The sequence below is a fragment of the Carcharhinus amblyrhynchos genome, unplaced genomic scaffold (assembly GCF_965287045.1).
Source record: "Carcharhinus amblyrhynchos unplaced genomic scaffold, sCarAmb.v2.hapA scaffold_37, whole genome shotgun sequence".
Lineage (NCBI taxonomy): Eukaryota > Metazoa > Chordata > Chondrichthyes > Carcharhiniformes > Carcharhinidae > Carcharhinus > Carcharhinus amblyrhynchos.
In genome coordinates, this window is record NW_027649778.1 from 3,335,534 (window position 1) to 3,353,922 (window position 18,389).

At 45.5% G+C, this 18,389-nt stretch overlaps 1 protein-coding gene across 6 annotated transcripts in view; it reads left to right on the forward strand.

The window, feature by feature from the left end:
• The window catches only part of LOC145362124 (coiled-coil domain-containing protein 9-like), a 68,527-nt gene extending 50,559 nt beyond the window's left edge, over positions 1 to 17,968 (forward strand). For 3 of the 6 annotated variants that reach the window (XM_080218173.1, XM_080218172.1, XM_080218176.1), the window contains 4 exons: positions 1,593 to 1,662; positions 2,149 to 2,668; positions 3,682 to 3,933; positions 6,846 to 11,371. In XM_080218173.1, the coding sequence (XP_080074299.1) occupies positions 1,593 to 1,662; positions 2,149 to 2,668; positions 3,682 to 3,933; positions 6,846 to 6,982 (979 nt within the window). In that variant the 3' untranslated portion in view covers positions 6,983 to 11,371. Of the gene's footprint in view, positions 1 to 1,592; positions 1,663 to 2,148; positions 2,669 to 3,681; positions 3,934 to 6,845; positions 11,373 to 17,577 lie in introns of those variants that run through there. The other 3 variants (XM_080218175.1, XM_080218174.1, XM_080218177.1) reach the window with 3 other exon arrangements.
• Positions 17,969 to 18,389: the final 421 nt, after the last annotated feature.

Sequence of the window (18,389 nt, forward strand, 5' to 3'; positions counted from 1 at the left end):
AAACGCACATGGACGTGGGGAGAAGTGCAAACTCAACAAGGCAGTTACCCAAGCTGGGAATTGAACCCAGGTCCCTGGCGCAGTGCTAACCACTGTGCTGCCATGCTGCTCTAACTGAGCTCTGTTTAAGGTGACCATCCCTGGTCAAGGAAAGTGAGGAAACTGCACAGAGCTAGTGTCCTACCAGACTTCCTGCTATAAAATGCTCACAATATTGATAAGACCGTAAGATAGAGGAGCAGAATTAGGCCATTCGGCCCATCATGTCTGCTCTGCCATTCAATCATTGCTGATAAGTTTCTCAACTCCATTCTCCCATTATTTCCCTGTAATCTTTTAAGCCCCTTACCTATCTCTCTGTCTTAAATATACTCAATGACCTGGCCTCCTCTGTGGCAATGAATTCCACAGATTCGCCACCCTCTGGCTGAAGAAATTCCCCCTCATTTCAGTTCTAAAGGGGCGTCCCTTTATTCTGTGCCCTCAGGTCCTAGTCTCAAGTAGTCTTGATAGAATTCACAGCACTGAATTGGAGAACGGTTACAGCACGGAGGAGGCCATTCAGCCCATCGTGCCAGCACCAGCACGCCGAATGAGGAATTCACCTCATGCTGTTGCTCCATCTAGGCCTCCACACTCTTTCCCCTCGGATAACAATCCAACTGCCCCAACCAAATCCACCACCTCTACCTTCCCTGGCAGCGCACTCAGACCTTCATGATTCACTGGATGGAGAAGGGTTCTCTACCTGTCTCCTTTTTTTGCTTCTTTGGCTATTGCCTTTGATTCTGTGCCCTCTCATTCCCAGTGGGAGCAGTCATTCCCTATTTACTCTGCCCAGATTCCAGAAACAAACTTTCCCAACTGGCGTTCCTGCTCCACAGGGGGCCAAGCAAATGGACTTCCCTGACAATGTGAAAACTAAATTTCCAAGCGGGTTTTGCCAACCCAATAATGGTTGCCATTGGTAACAGAGTGGCAAGTCCGAGCTTTCTTCTAAAATACATTTCTCTTGCCTTCTCTTGGGTGGCCAAGCCACCTAACCCTGCACATCTTTGGACAGCAAGGGGCAATTTAGCAAGGCCAAGCCACCTAAGCTTCACATCTTTGGTCTGTGGGAGGAAACCAGAGCACCTAGAGGAAACCCACGCAGACATGGGGAGAACATGCAGACTCCACACAAACAGTCACTTGATATCAAACCCAGATCCCTGGTGCCAGGAGACAGCAGATTGGAGGTAGTGTCAGAGGTTTACAGCATGGAAGCAGGCCCTTTGACCCAACCTGCCCGTGTCGCCCTTTTTTACTACTAAGCTAGTCCCAACTGCCCGTGTTAGTCCCATATCCCTCTATACCCATCTTACCTATGTAACTATCTAAATGCTTTTTAAAAGACAAAATTCCCTCTACTACTACCCCTGGCAGCTCATTCCAGGCTCTCCTGACCCTCAGCGATTTAGCCAGGAAGGAGTTGAGTCCAAGTGGTGTAAAAGAGAAACAGCCGGAGAGAATGTGGGGGTGTATTGCTTTAAGCAGTGCATTGTCTTTGAATTTTGGTTCTCTGAAACGCTTTTCCATTCTTTCCTCTGTAGTATGCACGACAATCGCTGGGAAACATGTGAAGCAGAACCTGAACAGAAGCAAATAAATGAAGAGCAGCAGGTGGGCACATGGGGTGGGGGGCATTCTTACAGTCTCTTTGTACCAAAATAGAATGAAGTGCAAATGAAGGCCAAATGTGATGAACCTTTTTGTGGGGGAATTGATGGATTGGGCTGTACTGTGCAGGGAGATCACAGAATTGTAGAACGGTTATAGCACAGAAGGAGGCCATTCAGCCCATCAAGTCTGCACTGGCAACAATCCCACCCAGGCCCTATCCGCGTAATCCCACATAATTACCCTGTTAATCCCTGGCAACTTGGCATGGCCAATCCACCTAACCAGTACGTCTTTTGGACTGTGGGAGGAATATCCGGACGAAACCCACACAGACATGGGGAGAATGTGCAAACTCCGCACAGACAGTGACCCAAGCCGGGAATCGAACCTGGCGCTGTGCTAACCCACTGCGCCGCTCATATTTGCGTTCAAGTTGCCAAATCTATGAAGTGCAGAGAATCATCCTCTCCGTTTTGATCCTTGCAGGAAAAGGAATCAGAAGGAAAACCTACTGAAGATCTGAAGCTCAATGAGCTGAAGGCCAACACGGAAGAATCACCAGCGGATGAGGCAGATGACGAGGATGAATGGGAAGACGCTAGTGACGGTGAAGAGGAAATAGTGGGAGAAGATGTGTCCGACAGTGAGGACGAACTGAAGGAAATACCGGAGATTGACAAGGCGGGGGAGAAGATAAGTGTTGGAGAAACGGAGGAGGAGAAGGTGAAAGGAAAACAGTGTGGTGACAGAAGCCCCGAGGTTGGTGCCAAACAGCAGCGGATCAGGAAGCCTAGGGACGCTCCCAAACTTCACATTCCTCCAAAGGACGAAGCTGCCCAGGTTCAAGAAATCGCATCCAAACCTCTGAGCCCCTTCTCACTCGATGAGTATCACCCAGTGAAGGACTGGGCAGAGGAGATGGAAACATCTTCACCAAGAAGCAATATGGAGCAGAGTCCATTGCAAGTGGCTAACACCACAAAGGAGGAGGATTGTAACAATAAAGGTTAGCTGGGGTTGGGGTAGGGGCAAGTGCAACAGCACCTCCTTTTTGATTGTTTCTCTACTTTCCCCCGACCTCCTCTTTTCAATCTTGCCCCAAACCAAATAACCAGCTCCCGAATCCCAGGCAGCACACCATCTAAATATCATAAAATCCCTACAGTGCAGAAGGAGGCCATTTGGCCTATTGAGTCTGGACTGGCATCAAAGCCAGCCCTGTCCCCCCCCTATATAACTGCATGTTTTTACCCTACTAATTTTCCCTTACTGTGCAAAAGGAGGCCATTCAGCCCATCGAGTCTGCACTGACAGCAGTCCCACCCGGTCCTATCCCCATAACCCCACCTATTTACGCTGCTAATCCGCCTGATTGCTAAGGGGCAATTTAGCGTGACTAATCAGCCTAACCCATGATTTTTGGACTGTGGGAGGAAACAGGAGCACCTGGAGGAAACCCACGCAGACATGGGGGAACATACAAACTCTGCTCAGACAGTGTCCCAAGTCGGGAATCGAACCTGGATCCCCAGCACTGTGAGGCAGCACTGTGCTGCCCTAATAACGCTTAAGATAAAGGCAAAGTACTGTGGGTTCTGGAATCTGAAACACCGTGTTAACTCTTCAGAATGAAGAGGAGAAATTTCCGATCATTTCATAAGATATAGGAGCAGAATAAGGCCATTCAGCCCATCGAGTCTGCTATGCCATACAATCATGGCTGATATGCTCCTCATCCCCATTTTCCTGTTTCTCCCTAAATAATGCTTTGGCCAGCCTCCCCTTTCCATTCCATCCTCACATCCACCAGTTTCACCGAGTGAGTAACGAGGTCTCCTTTCCCGTGTTTTTGTCATCATGATTCTGGAGCAGAAACCTATCCCAGTTTCTGGGAGGCAACCTTTCCCATCAGGAGGCAAGGCTCTAGCACCCTCCAGATTCCCCCATCCTGCTCTGTGATCCTGGGAATCTCGGGTAGTTTTTTGGTTTGACGTAACAAGCAGTGTTTTTGTTTTACAGTGGAGAGCAAAGCAGAGGGTGTTGTCGCTGGCGGTGAGTCCCATGCCTCGGGTTCACAGTCTGTGTCTGTGACCGACCAGCCGCCTCCGGAAGACGGGAGCAGGAACAGCAATCCCACTGGTGAAATCCCAAAGGAACAGACGGAGCCTGACCCTGGCCAGGGTGATCAGAGCAGTGACACTGCCGCCACTGTGGCTACACAAGTGGCAACAGAAGAGAAACTTAAACAACAGGAGATCAATAGGAGACCAGGTGAGTGTGAACTGTAATTATAACAAACCTCTGGTCAATTTCCCATGAATTATACATGGGGTGAGGACATATCCTCCTTTTCCACCTCAGGATCTGGGATTAATTTGCAGGAAAAGCATTTTTTGAGATGCTCCTTGCACTGTTCTGATGCCATCACGTGCAGTTCAGATGTAATTTTGTTTCTATTCATTGACTGCATGTGGGTGTCGCTGGCTGGGCCAGCATTCTTCACCCATTCCTAACTGCCCTCAAAACAGCACGGTGGCACAGTGGTTAGCACCGCTGCCTCAGCGCCAGGAGCCCAGGTTCGATTCCCGGCTTAGGTCACTGTGTCTGTGTGGAGTTTACACATTCTCCCCATGTCTGCACGGGTTTCCTCCGGGTGCCTTGGTTTCCTCCCACAGTCCGCGCTCAGACAAATTTCCATTCGTGGGACTGGAGAACCCCAGCCGCAGGCAAGACTGGAGAATTCCAACCCTGACTTCCTCATTGTAAAACTTTTCCTGTTGCCACACAGGAATCTAATCCATGCTGGTTAGGTGCATTGGCCGTGCTAAATTCTCCTCCAGTGTACTCAAACAAATGCTGGAATCTGGCAACTAGGGGAATTTCACAGTAACTTCACTGCAGTGTTAATGTAAGCCTACTTGTGACACTAATAAATCTTTTTTCAGAGGACATTTGAGTCAACGCATTGCTGTGGATGTAAGTTTATAAAGTTTATTTAATGGTGTCACAAGTAGGCTTGCATTAACACTGCAATGAAGTTACTGTGAAAATCCCCTAGTCGCCGCACTCTGGCACCCGTTCAGGTACACTGAGGGAGACTTTAGCACGGTCAATGCACGCCTTTCAGACTGTGGGAGGAAACCGGAGCACCCGGAGGAAACCCAAGCAGGGAGAACGTGCAGACTCCACACAGACAGTGACCCAAGCCAGGAATCGAACCTGGGTCCCTGGCATTGAGGCAACTATGCCACAGTCACATGTAGGCCAGACCAGGTAAGGACAGCAGATTTCCTTCCCTAAAGGACATATGTGAACCCAGATGAGTTTTTCTGACAATCGACAATGGTTTCGTGGTCATCAGTAGATTCTTAATTCCAGATTTTTACTGAATTCGAATCCCACCATCTACTGTGGTGGGATTCGAACCCGGCTCCCCAGGGGGTTGCTGGATAATTAGTCCAGTGACCATACCAGTGCACCTCCCACTCTTCTAATTCATCTGAACCCCATGTAATTCAGAATACCCGATAAGATTCCTTGTTGAAATGCTTCCTGAGGTTGGGATTTTCCAGTCTTGCATGTGCCCCATTGCCGCAGTCGGTGAGAAGGGAGAATTTGGCACTTAGCCAAATCTCCATTCACAGCAGCAGGACTGGAGAAACCCCAGCCATGGGCAAGGCCGGAGAATTCCAACCCTCGTTTCCCTGTTGCTACAGAGGAATCTAATCCATGCTGTTTCAGTTTAAAGGCGCCATGCATTTTTTTTCAAAGCATTGATTATTTTCTTTTTCACCGTGGTTCATTAAAAATCCAATACCAGGGCATGATTTATGGGTAATTATCTTACCCCTCCAGATCTTTTGAAAAGAAAAGTGCAGCAAGAACTGCAGAATTAAGAGAAAATGGGAAAATAGGTGGAAATATGTAATAGGTCAGTCAGCATTTAATAACTGCTGTATTTGCAGATCATAGAATCCCTACAGTGCAGAAGGAGGCCATTCAGCCCATCAGCCTGCACTGACCACAATCCCACCCAGGCCCTATTCTCATAATCTTGAGCATTTACCCTGCTAATCCCCCTGACACTAGGGGGCAATTTATCATGGCCAAACAACTTGACGAGTACCCAAAAGAGAGCACTGCAAAATCTCAGCAGGTCTGGCAGCATATGTAAGGAGAGAAAACAGCTGATGTTTTGAGTCCAACTGACCCTTTGCCAAAGCCAAAAGGCATAGAAAGTGGGAGATATTTATACTGCAGGAGGGAGGGAAAGAAAGATGAGTCACAGCCCCAGAAACCAGGGGAAATGACTGCTAATAGCAGTCCCGGCTTGTGTCACTGTCTGTGTGGAGTTTGCACATTCTCCTCGTGTCTGCGTGAGTTTCCTCTGAGTGCAAAGTTATGTGGGTTGGGTTGCTTGGCCATGCTAAATTGAACCTAGTTTTGGCAGGGGGGATTAGCAGGATGTAGGTTTACAGGGATTAGTGCAGGACCGAATGGCCCCCCTCCTGTACTGTAGGGGTTCTATGAAGACATTTATTCTCTCTCATCTTTAGCTCTTAACATGTATGTTGCTTGCAAGACAGACATTGCAAGTTAGAGAGGTAGAAAATGGGGAGAGAATAGAGCCAATGTTTCGAGTCTGGGTGACTTTGTCAGAGCTCAAAGCAAAGAAAATCAGACAAGACTTATAAATGGACAATGGGAATGTAAACACTGAGAAAGCAGTGAAGAGTGTTCATTAAGAGATCAGATCCTCCCCCCAACCACCTCCCAGGGGCCAACTGATGTGTGGGTTAGGTGCATTGACCACGCTAAATTGCCTGTAAGTGTCCCACGATGCATAGGTTAGAGGAATTAGTGAGGTAAATGTGTGGTGTTACAGGGATAGGGCCTGAGTGGGATTGTTGTTGGTGCAGACTCGATGGGCTGAATGGCCTCCTGTAAGGGCTTCTGTTATTCTATGAACTGCCACATTCCTTGGGTTGTCCGCTGACAATCTCCACCTTCCTTCTGCCATTCTCACATCCCGATCCCTTTAATGGAGGCTCTTAACATCTTTCTCTATTCTCTCTCCACATACTCTGTCAGACCTGCTGAGATTTTCCAGCATCTGCAGTATTTTGCTATCACAAGTTACACTTGTCTGTTTTTCTCTAAATACATTTCTCTGTCTCTCAAAGGTGATTCCTTGGAAACCTCCACAAGGACAGTGCAGAGCACAGAACGTGTAGAAGCCAATGAGTCCAGCTCAGGTGCAGTTCAAATCACTAGCTACGAGACTGTTTGTTTTCGTAAGATTCCTCTTCCTCTGGACTAAACTTGAGCATGCTGCCTAACCTCAAGTATTTGCTTAACCAAACTAGACAATCCACCTAACATCTCTAACCTCCTACTGCCCTGACCGAAAGGCAAACACTCTCCAACTCCAGGAAGCTAACATTTAACACCTTGGCCTCTTGAGGTGCTAGGCTGAGGCCTGGGAGTCAATTTTGGGGGCGGATCCCACGACTGTTACTCTGAACTGCAATTCCTGCTCTCCGCTCTTCTTGTCCGACTCTGCTCTCTTGCCACACTCTCTCGGGAAAGCATGGGCTGCACCTACTTGTGAGATCTCTTCCCCTTTTCTACATCTCTGCGGTCTGTACCTCCTGGCTTTCTCCCTAGCTGAACAAGGGGAACTTTCTGAAGAAATGGGAACTTATCTGTGTTGGATTTAGTTACTGTGTGTTTGGTTTTTGGAGTGGGCATTCTGGGCCTCCAGTGGGATGTCTGGAAGATCCTAGAATGTTAACTAGACTCCAAATTTCCAATTTTTAATGTCTCTTTAAAAGTAGAAAGTATGCTTTGTGTTTTTAACTACTTCTTTGACATGTTGTGGAAGACATTGGCACATTAACAAGATGCTTATCACTAAAGCAACTATACAATTCGAACCATGACCCTCTTACCCTTTCTCTGTCAAGGTTTCATCTTAACTGAGAGGTGACTAAACGCTAAAAGTTGCATGTGTGAGAAACAGTATTTTAAGCTAATATTAGCGTTAAATTAAGCAATGCAACCACAAAGTCCATGGAGAATAACACAAATTTGTAAATGAGTTGAACCTTTTGTTCATTTGGTTGGGTATGTTTGATTAAGGTCTTGCCTTGGTGAGGTTCTTGTTTTCTCTGCTATTGAATGTAAGGTTTCTATTAGCTTTTTCTAGTTCAAAAGCCAGTTTCCTCCTCCTCCTTTTAGGTATGTCCACATGTACTTGTTGTGTACACAAACGTAGACTTTATACAAATTTTGTGTCATATTTATTTAAACCAGAGGTGCTGATGGTGCAATGACTCAAGATGTTTTGTTTCGGAATTTTCCATCGAGTTTAGTGTTTACCAGACACAACTTGAATCCATTGTGTAGCTGGCTGCAGAGGTCCAAGGGGTATATTTTCCATTCTGTCCCTGCATTACTTCTCCTCTGGCCCAGGGATTTTTCTCAGACTTTCACCTTTACTATGAATGTTGGAAATCCCAAATTTTTTTTCCCTGTGAGGCACATCAGGAAAATTGCACTTCTTCTGTAGCACTTTGCATTTCCCCGAGTGCCCCAACAATTACTGTTTTAGAATGTGGGTGGCACAGTGGTTAGCACTGCTGCCTCGTGGTGGAGCAGGCTCGAAGGGCCAAATGGCCACCTCCTGCTCCTATCTCCTATGACTGATTCAATTCCGACCTTGGGTGACAGTCCATCTGAGTGGAGTTTGCAAGTTCTTCCCATGTCTGCGGGGGTTTCCTCCAGGTGCTCCAGTTTCCTCCCACAGTCTGAAAGATGTGTAGATTAGCCATGCTAAATTGTCCCTTAGCGTCCCATGATGTGTATGTTAGGATGATTTAACCATGGGGGGAATGTACTAGTTAGGTTGATTGGCCGTGTTAAATTGACTCTTGGTGTCGGGGATTAGCAGGGTAAATAACGTGGGTTTAAGGGGAAGTAGAGTGGGATTGCAGGCTCAATGGATTGAATGATCCCCTTTTGCACTGTGAGCATTCTATAATTCTACAACCAATTGGTGACCAGCAAGGTCCAGATTAGGTGGCAAGGTTGTCTGTTTAAAATTGCGATGGTTGAGCTATCGTGAAAAATACCCCTGCAAAATAATGCCATAAGCATTGTTCCTTCCATAAAAACATGTCCAACGCTGAAGGTCAAAGAACAGTACAACACAAGAACAAGCCCTTCGGCCCACCAAGTCTGTGCCGACACATGTGCCTCTCTAATCTGATATTGTCTTGCCTCTACGTGGTCCATATCCCTCTGTTCGTGTATCTATCCAGATGTCTCTGGAATGTTATGGAATCTGCTTCCACCACCACCTCCAGCAGCGTGTTCCAGGCATTCACCACCCTCTGTGGAAAAACTCGCCCCTTACATCTCTCTCAAACTTCCCCCTCTCACTTTCAACCTACACCCCTGAGTAATTGACCCTTCGACCCTGGGAAAAAGACTTTGACTTTCCACTCTGACCAAGCCTGTCATTATCATGTCAGGTTCCTCTGTCAGGTTCCCCACCTCATCCTCCGTTCCAAAGGAGACAATCCAAGTTTATTCAAACTTTCTTCATAGTCCATGTCCTCCAAAACAGGCAACATCCTGGTAAATCTCTTCTGCGCCCTTTCCAATGCATCAACAATCCTCCCAGTGGTGAGACAACCAGAATTGTACACAATACTCCAAATGCAGCCTAACCAAAGTCTTATACAGCTGCGACATGATTTTCCAATTCCTATACTCAACGCTCCGACCAGTGAAGGCCAGCATGCCATATGCCTTCTTGACCACCTTGTCCAGTTGAGTTGCCACCTTCAGGGAACTGCGGATCTGCACGCTTGGATCCCTCTGTATGCCAATATTTCTAAGGGCTCTACCACTTCCCGTATACTTCCCTTCTGCAGTAGATCTTCCAAATTGCATCATCTTGTTTATCCAGGTTAAATTCCGTCTGCCATCTTTCAGCCCAGGTCTCCAGTTGATTTTATATCCTGCTGTATCCTCTGACAATCACTATCCTCTACCACCACCACCACCACCACCCCGCCCCCCCCCCCCTTTTTTTTGTATCATCTGCAAATTTACTGATCATTTTCCTCCAAATCATTTATGTATATCTTACAAACAACGGAGGTCCCAGCACTGATCCTTGTGGAACACCGCTTGTCACAGACCTCCAGTTAGAAAAGCAGTCTCCACTGCTACTCTCTGCTTTCTATGCCCAAGCCAGTTTGTATCCATTTTACCAGCTCAATTCGGATCCCATATGATAAGGATATAGAAAGCAAAGAACACCCTCAGTAATGCACTGGAATGTAAACCTGGATTGTGCTTCTGTGTCTGGGCTGGGATTTGAACACAACCCCTGAGCCAAGATTGATGTGATGTAAGTTAGTGCTTAAGATTTATCTGTGCAGTGCACACTAAACTAGAAAGAGTGCAGAAAAGATTTACTAGGATGCTACTGGGACTTTATGGTTTGAGTTATAGGGAGAGGCTGGATAGAATGGGATTTGTTTTCCTGGAGCATAGGGGTGATCTTAGAGGTCTATGAAATAATGAGGGGCATGGCTCAACTAGATAGACAACATCTTTTCCCAAAGGAAGGGGAGTCTAAAACTAGAGGGTAGAGGTTTAAGGTGAGAGGAAGAGATACAAACGAGTCCAGAGGGGCAATTTTTTGTGTCTGGAATGAGCTGCCAGAGGTAGTAGTAGAGGTGGGTACTATTTTGTCTTTTAAAAGCACTTAGACAGTTACGTGGGTAAGATGGGTGTAGAAGGAAATGGGCAAAATGTGGGCAATTGGGACTTGCTTGCAAATTTTAAAAAAAAGCACGGCATGGACAAGTTGGGGCAAAGGGCCTGTTTCCATGCCGTAAACCTCTGACTCTATCCCCATAATCCCATGCATTTACCTCACTAACCGCTCCACCCCCCCCAACCTATACGTCTGGGGGGCACTAAGAGGCAATTTAGTATGGCCAATCCATCTAACCTGTCCATCTTTAGAGTGTCGGAGGAAACCCATGCAGACACGGGCAGAATGTGCAAACTCCACATAGACAGTGACCCAAAAGGGTCCAGAGGGTCAATTTTTTTCACACATAGGGTTGGCAGTGTCTGGAAGAAGCTGCCAGAGGCAGTAGTAGATGTGGGTACAATTTTGTCTTTTTAAAAAGCATTTAGACAGTTACATGGGTAAGATGGGTATAGAGGGGTATGGGCCAAACATGGGCAACTGGGATTAGCTTAGTGGTGAAAAAAGGGCAGCATGGGCAGATTGGGCTGAAGGGCCTGTTTCCATGCTGTAAACCTCTCTGATTCCTGAGTGGGCACTGTGTTTCAGCAGCAGAGCTGATACTAGTGGTCTAATTCCAATCCAGTGAATGTGAAGGCAGTGATTCTGGATCTGGACCAGTTCCTGACTCGATTTTATTACAAGCACCCAAGATTGATTAGACCAGCACTTCTGCCCATTTTAAAAATGTCAGTAACATTCAGTGCACCAACTGGTGCTGACGGTGCCTAGAGACCTGCCCCAGTGAAATGTGATGTCCTCAGGAAAAGAGAGAAATTCAGGGAAAGGAAATTGTCTTTTTATTGGATAAAAGCAAATTACTGCTGATGCTGGATTCTGTAAAAAAAAAAAGCTGGAAAATCTCAGCAGGTCTGGCAGCATCTGTAAGGAGAGAAAATTGCTGACGTTTCGAGTCCGGATGACTCTTTGTCAAAGCTTTGACATCTGGACTCAACGTCAGCTCTTTTCTCTCTTTACAGATGCAGCCAGAGTTGCTGAGATTCTCCAGCATTTTCTCTATTGTCTTTTCAATAAACAACTTAGTTCTTTCTTAGAAATAGTGCAGCACAGGTAGAAGGAAGCCATTTGGCCCATCATACCAGTGCTAGCTCTTTACAAGAGCAATCCAATTTCTCTCTTTCTCTTTCTCTTTCCTCAGAGCTAGAAAGTGTTCCTTTTCTCAGCTGTGCATCCATTTCTACCTAATTGTGTTATTGCAGAGCACTGCCTATTACTCAATGTAATGCTGCTAGCTGCCAGTGGGGTGGGAGGGGGGTGTTAATATTGTACACAGGAGTTTGTTCAATCTCACCAGCATCTGTATTAACTGCACAGCCACAGGTTTACTTGTAAGACTTGAGATATTTTTGATGAACTTTTAATCAGATAATGTAATGGAAATGGTTTTGAATGTGGAGGGGGGGGATATGATTTTGAATATTAGAAGGGAGTGACAATCGGTAAGGTTTTTGGCAAATTGAATTAAATTGTTGACCACGTCTGAAACTTTTTAAAACATGTGACTGTTGAATGGATTTAACATTCCAGCTGCTGAGTGTATGAACACTAATGTTTGTATGTTAGGCAGTGATAATATCTTTTAAAAAAAAGACTACTTGATGTCTGTGGGTTACAATAAAGCACAAGGTGAGTTCTACGCCCCATAACAATATTGCTGTTTTATTGAGCGCTGCCTTTTTTCTATAATCTGGGTATTAAAGGATGCTTTAACACACTGGTGTGGTGTTTCCATCATCTGTTAATGCAAGCGAATGTATTTGGCAAATAATCCAGGTCTGTGTCAGGAGGAAGGGGTCACTGATTATCATTGTGTTTCCATGAGTCTGTCTCTTTTTGTACGATGATTCTGTTGCTGCTGAACTACTCTCCTGAATCTGTAGTTCACCTGATCTGTGTTTTCCCAACAAATGGGCAAGAATGTTTAAAAATTGGCTTGTTCCAAAAGCCGCTGGGGCAAGTTTTCAATCAAATCATGTCGTTTCCCCTCTTTTTCTCTTTCCAACTGCATCAGAAAATGTCAAGGTGCTTGAGGAAGTCCGTACAAATATTCTTTTCACTCATTTGACCTGTTGTTCGCACCTAAGTGGTCATTTTTGCAAATACATGTATTAAATTTCGGTAGGCTATTTGACTTTGATGTGCCATCACAGTTGAGCCTGGTGGGTACACATGCAAATCTCCATTGGGGATAGTGACCAGGAGCCTAGAAATGGGAGGAGGCTATTCTGCCCCTCAAGCCTATTCCATTGGTCTGTTGGATCACGGGTGATATGTATCTTGACTCCACCTATCTGTCACAGTTCCAGATCCTTTAATTCCTGACCTAACGCATCTCGAGTGTAACACACTGAGCCGCTGGAGCAGTTCACTATTTCTGTGTTTGGGATTTTTTTTAAAAGCAAGATATAGATCTAAAGTGAGTTAGCACTGCTGCCTCACAGCGCCAGGGACCCGGGTTTGATTCCCGGCTTAAGTCACTGACTGTGTGGAGTCTGCATGTTCTCCCAGTGTCTGCGTGGGTTTCCTCCGGATGCTCCAGTTTCCTCCCACATCCCAAAAATGTGCAGATTTGGTGGATTGACCATGCTAAATTGTCCCTTTTAGTGTTCCAAGATATGTAGGTTAGGGGAATTAGCGATGTAAATATATGGGGTTAGGGCCTGGATAACATCCTCTGTTGGAGAGATGGAGGGCCGAATGGCCGCCTCCTGCACTGTGTAGGGGATTCTCAGTTCGCTGTTAGCTGGTTGCAGCTTTATAGAACTTTTGGTTAGGCCGCACTTGGAATATAGTGTTCAATTCTGGTTGCCGCACTACCAGAAGGATGTGGAGGCTTTGGAGAGGGTACAGAAGAGATTTACCAGGATGGTGCCTGGTAGGGAGGGCATCAGCTATGAGGCGAAGTTAGAGAAACTTGCTTTGTTCTCACTGGAATGAAAGAGGTTGAGGGGTGACTTGATGGAAGCTACAAAATTGAGGGGCATGGACAGAATGGATAGTCAGAAGTTTTTTCAGAGTGGAAGAGTCAAGTTACTAGGGGGCACAGGTTTAAAGTGAGGGGCAAGGTTTAAAGGAAATGTACAAGGTAAGTTTTTTTTAAAGAGGGTGGTGGCTGCCAGGAACTTGCTGATGGAAGATAGTGAAATCAGATACAATAGTGAGTTTTAAGGGGCGTCTGGACAAATACATGAATAGGATGGGAATAGAGGGGTATGGTCCCCAGAAGGGTAGGGGGTTTAGTTCAAATGGGCAGCATGGTTGGTGCAGGCTTGGAGGGCTGAAGGGCCTGTAATTTTCTTTGTTCTTTTGGTAAAAAGGCTCATGCTGCCTGGTTGGATGTTGTATCTCGGAGACACTGCTGTACATGTGGAGTAGCTGGTGAAATGTTGTAGTGTCAGCCCAGATTAATGTGGACAGAAGTCCAATGCAGAGAATGTGGGGAAAGTCCATATAGATTATATGGACTGCATATTACCCCATTGAGAAGGCTAGAGCTCCCTGGATTTGATTTACAGCTCAGGGTTCTGCTACTTGCTTTTGGAGATTCATAATGCACTCGCTCCCAGTATATAATAATCATAGAACCCTACAGTAAAGAAAGAGGCCTTTGGCCCTTCAGGGAGAGGCCAGAAAAGTGAAGTTGAGGCAGAAGATTACCCGTGATCATATTGAATGGTGTAACATACTCAAGGGCTCTATAATCTGTACTGGATAGAGTTTAGAAGGATGGGGGCGGCGGGGGGGGAAGGAAATCTCATTGAAACTTAGAATACTGAAAGGCCTGGATAGAGTGGACGTGGGGAAGATGTTTCCATTAATTGGAGAGACTGGGATCCTAGGGCGCAGTCTCAGAGTAAAGGGATAACCTTCTAGAACTGAGATGGGGGGGATTTCTTCAGCCGGAGGGTGGGTGAATCTGTGGAATTCATTACCACAGAGGAGGCCGGGTCATTGAGTGTATTTAAGATAGAGATAGATAGGTTCTTATTTGGTAAGGAGATCAAAGGTTACAGGGAAAAAGGAGAATGGGGTTGAGAAACTTATCAGCCACAATTGAATGGCACAGCAAACTCAATGGGCCGAATGGCCTAACTCTGCCCCTATGTCTATGGTCCTATGATCCACCTTTTGATTTTTCTGGTTCAATGTCATCAGATACAAATGATCTTGTAAGATGGTTAACGCCATGGTGGTTGGTGACAGGAATACTCTTGTATCTTTGGCTGATAGGATTAAGGAGAATCCTAAGGCGTTCTATAGGTATGTTAAGAACAGTAGGTTGGTTAGGGCAAGATTAGGGCCAGTTACAGACAGCAGAGGGAAGTTGTGTGTGGAACCGGAAGAGATTGGAGAGGCATTGAACCAATATTTCTCTTCGGTGTTCACGCAGGGGGACATGAATGTAGCTGAGGAGAACACTGGGTTGCAGGGGTGTAAACTAGACAGTATTGCAGTTGATAAGGGGGATGTGCTGGATATTCTTGAGGGTTTGAAAATAGATAAGTCCCCTGGTCCAGACGGGATTTACCCTAGGATTCTCTGGGAGGCAAGAGAGGTGATTGCAGAGCCTCTGGCTCTGATCTTCAGGTCGTCGTTGGTCTCAGGTATAGTACCGGAAGATTGGCGGATAGCGAATGTTGTCCCTTTGTTTAAGAAGGGGAACAGAGACTTCCCCGAGAATTATAGACCGGTGAGTCTTACTTCTGTTGTGGGCAAGGTTTTAGAAAAAATTATTAGGGATAGGATTTATAGTTATTTGGAGAGTAATGAATTGATTGGAGATAGTCAGCATGGTTTTGTAGCGGGTAGGTCGTGCCTTACTAACCTTATTGAGTTTTTTGAGAAAGTGACCAAAGAGGTGGATGGGGGTAAGGCAGTTGACGTGGTATATATGGATTTTAGTAAGGCGTTTGATAAGGTTCACCATGGTAGGCTTCTGCAGAAAATGCAGATGTATGGGATTGAGGGTAATCTAGGAAATTGGATCAGGAATTGGCTAGCAGATAGGAGACAGAGGGTGGTGGTTGATGGTAAATATTCATCATGGAGTTCAGTTACGAGTGGTGTGCCTCAGGGATCTGTTTTGGGGCCACTGCTGTTTATAATTTTTATTAATGATCTGGATGAGGGTATAGTTGGGTGGATTAGTAAATTTGCTGATGACACCAAAGTTGGTGGTGTGGTAGATTGTGAGGAAGGGTGTCATAGTTTGCAGGGAGACTTAGACAGGTTGCAGAGCTGGGCCGAGAGGTGGCGGATGGAGTTTAATGCGGAGAAGTGTGAGGTAATTCACTTTGATAGGAATAACAGATGTGTTGAGTATAGGGCTAACGGGAGGACTCTGAATAGTGTGGATGAGCAGAGGGATCTAGGTGTATGTGTACATAGATCCCTGAAAGTTGGGAATCAAGTAGATAAGGTTGTTAAGAAGGCATACGGTGTCTTGGCATTTATCGGTAGGGGGACTGAATTTAGGAGTCGCAGCGTCATGTTGCAACTGTACACAACTCTGGTGCGGCCGCCCTTGGAGTATTGTGTGCAGTTCTGGTCCCCACATTATAGGAAGGATGTGGAGGCTTTGGAGAGGGTGCAGAGGAGGTTTACCAGGATGTTGCCTGGTATGGAGGGGAGGTCCTATGAGGAGAGACTGAGGGATTTGGGGTTGTTTTCGCTAGAAAGAAGGCGGCTAAGAGGGGATCTTATTGAAACATAAAAGATGATTAGACGTTTAGATAGGGTGGATAGTGATAGCCTTTTTCCTCGGATGGAGAAAGCTAGCACGAGGGGGCATGGCTTTAAATTAAGGGGGGGGTAGTTATAGGACGGATGTCAGGGGTAGGTTCTTTACCCAGAGGGTGGTGAGGGATTGGAATGCCCTGCCTGCTGCAGTTGTAAATGCGCCTAGTTTGGGGGCATTTAAGAGATCCGTGGATAGGTTTATGGATGAAAAGGGATTGGTTTAGGTTAGAGGGTCATTGTTTTTTTAACTGGTCGGCGCAACATCGTGGGCCGAAGGGCCTGTTCTGCGCTGTTATGTTCTATGTATCTTTCTTTAAAAGGCCTCTCTAGAATCCCGCATCCCTTTTTTTTCCACTTACTTTGCTAGCTTTGGAAAGAAAAAGCAGGAAGCTTTGGAGTTACTGAGGTGATTGAGAAGATATTTGAGAGAATGAATGATGTAGAAGTATGCAGTGCTACAAGTGAAATGTTACTGTGAAATATTACCTCAAGTGTAACTGAGAGGATAAAGAGACATAGATTTAAACCAGCAAAAGACAAATTTAGGAAATATGTGGCAGTTTGATGCAGTGTGATATTCTGGGTTTGAACCGTGACACAAACCTGAAATCCTTCACGAAAGTCACCGCAGTGACGTGAGTCTGTTGCTTCATTCCGGAAGGCTACATTGCAGTAAACAAATGAATTTCCTGATCTGTATCAATGTCCGGCCTGTGGATCTTGGGTGGGGACTATGGGCAGGAGATGGAAATCTTTTTAAGTGGAAATTAAATTCTCAGGGGGAACTAGTGGATTCAAAAGATGTGTAGGTTAGATGGATTGGTCTTGCTAAATTACCCCTTAGTGTCCAAAGTTATTGTTAGAATGTAACCAGTGATAACATTGGTCACACTCCAACAGATCCAATGATAACATGCTATAAGGGTCAGTTGACCCAGTGAACTATGTAACCAATGACAAAATGTGGCAGTCAGCTGACACAGAATAAATAAGAAGCTGCTGGAGTTTGCGGGAACTTGGAATGGCCCAGAGTGTGGCCTCAAGTGTTGGGGTAATGAAGTTTCTTTATTAAATCTAAATCAAGTTGGGGTAATTCTTGTTTTATTGCCCACAATTGAAGATTTGCTTCTGGTGGATCAACAGATTAGATGGATTAGTAAGGTAAATATAGGGGATAGCGTGTGAGTGGGATGCTCTGTTTGGACAGTCTGTGCAGACATGATGGGTCAAATGCCCTCTTTCTGCACATCAGGATTCTGTGATTCATCTTGGAAGCGAGCAGTTTTATGTTACCTGCTAACTGGTGTCCGTGTTATTTACAGGTTCACCAAGACTCCTGGAATGAAGACACTGAGCTCAGGAGGAAAGTTCCATCAGTGTACAAGATAACTGCCATGTCAAAATTTACCAATTAGCGAGTTCAGAACTACTCAGAACAGAGGCGAAATTGACTGGCACACAGAATTTAGTGGGTTGGTCACGTCAATTGGAAATTCTTTTAACAGTCATCAGGAATGGTTACAATTTTTACACCAAAGGATTGAGAAATATATATTTTCAAATGATTACAAATTATACTGCAATTCCTCCTACCACAATGATAGCAAATTAAACTTAAGAGTCGTGCCTTTTGCTGTGGTGAGAGAGAGACAGTAAGTTGTACATTATTTTTGCAACACTAAGCTGTGCAGTTATATTGCTGTAATAAACATCTTCTGGACCAAATTTCTTTTTTACTCATTTGTGGGAGATGGGCATCGCTGGATGGCCAGCATTTATTGCCCATCCCGAGTTGCCCTTGGAGGGCAGTTGTGCATCAACCACATTGCTATGGCTCTGGAGTAGCATGTAGGCCAGACCAGGTAAGGATGGCAGATTTCCTTCCTAAAGGGCATTAGTGAATCGGATGGAGTTTTCCAACAATGATTTCATGGTCATCAGTAGATTCTTAATTCTAGGTGTTTTTTTATTGCATTCAAATTCTACCACCTGCCGTGGCGGGATTCAAATCTGGGTCCCCCAGAACATTAGTTGAGTTTCTGGATTAATAGACTAGTGATAATACCACGAGGCCACTGCCTCCCCCTAACATTTTTCTACTGAATTCTTGGCAATGGAAGAAATTACTGAACTC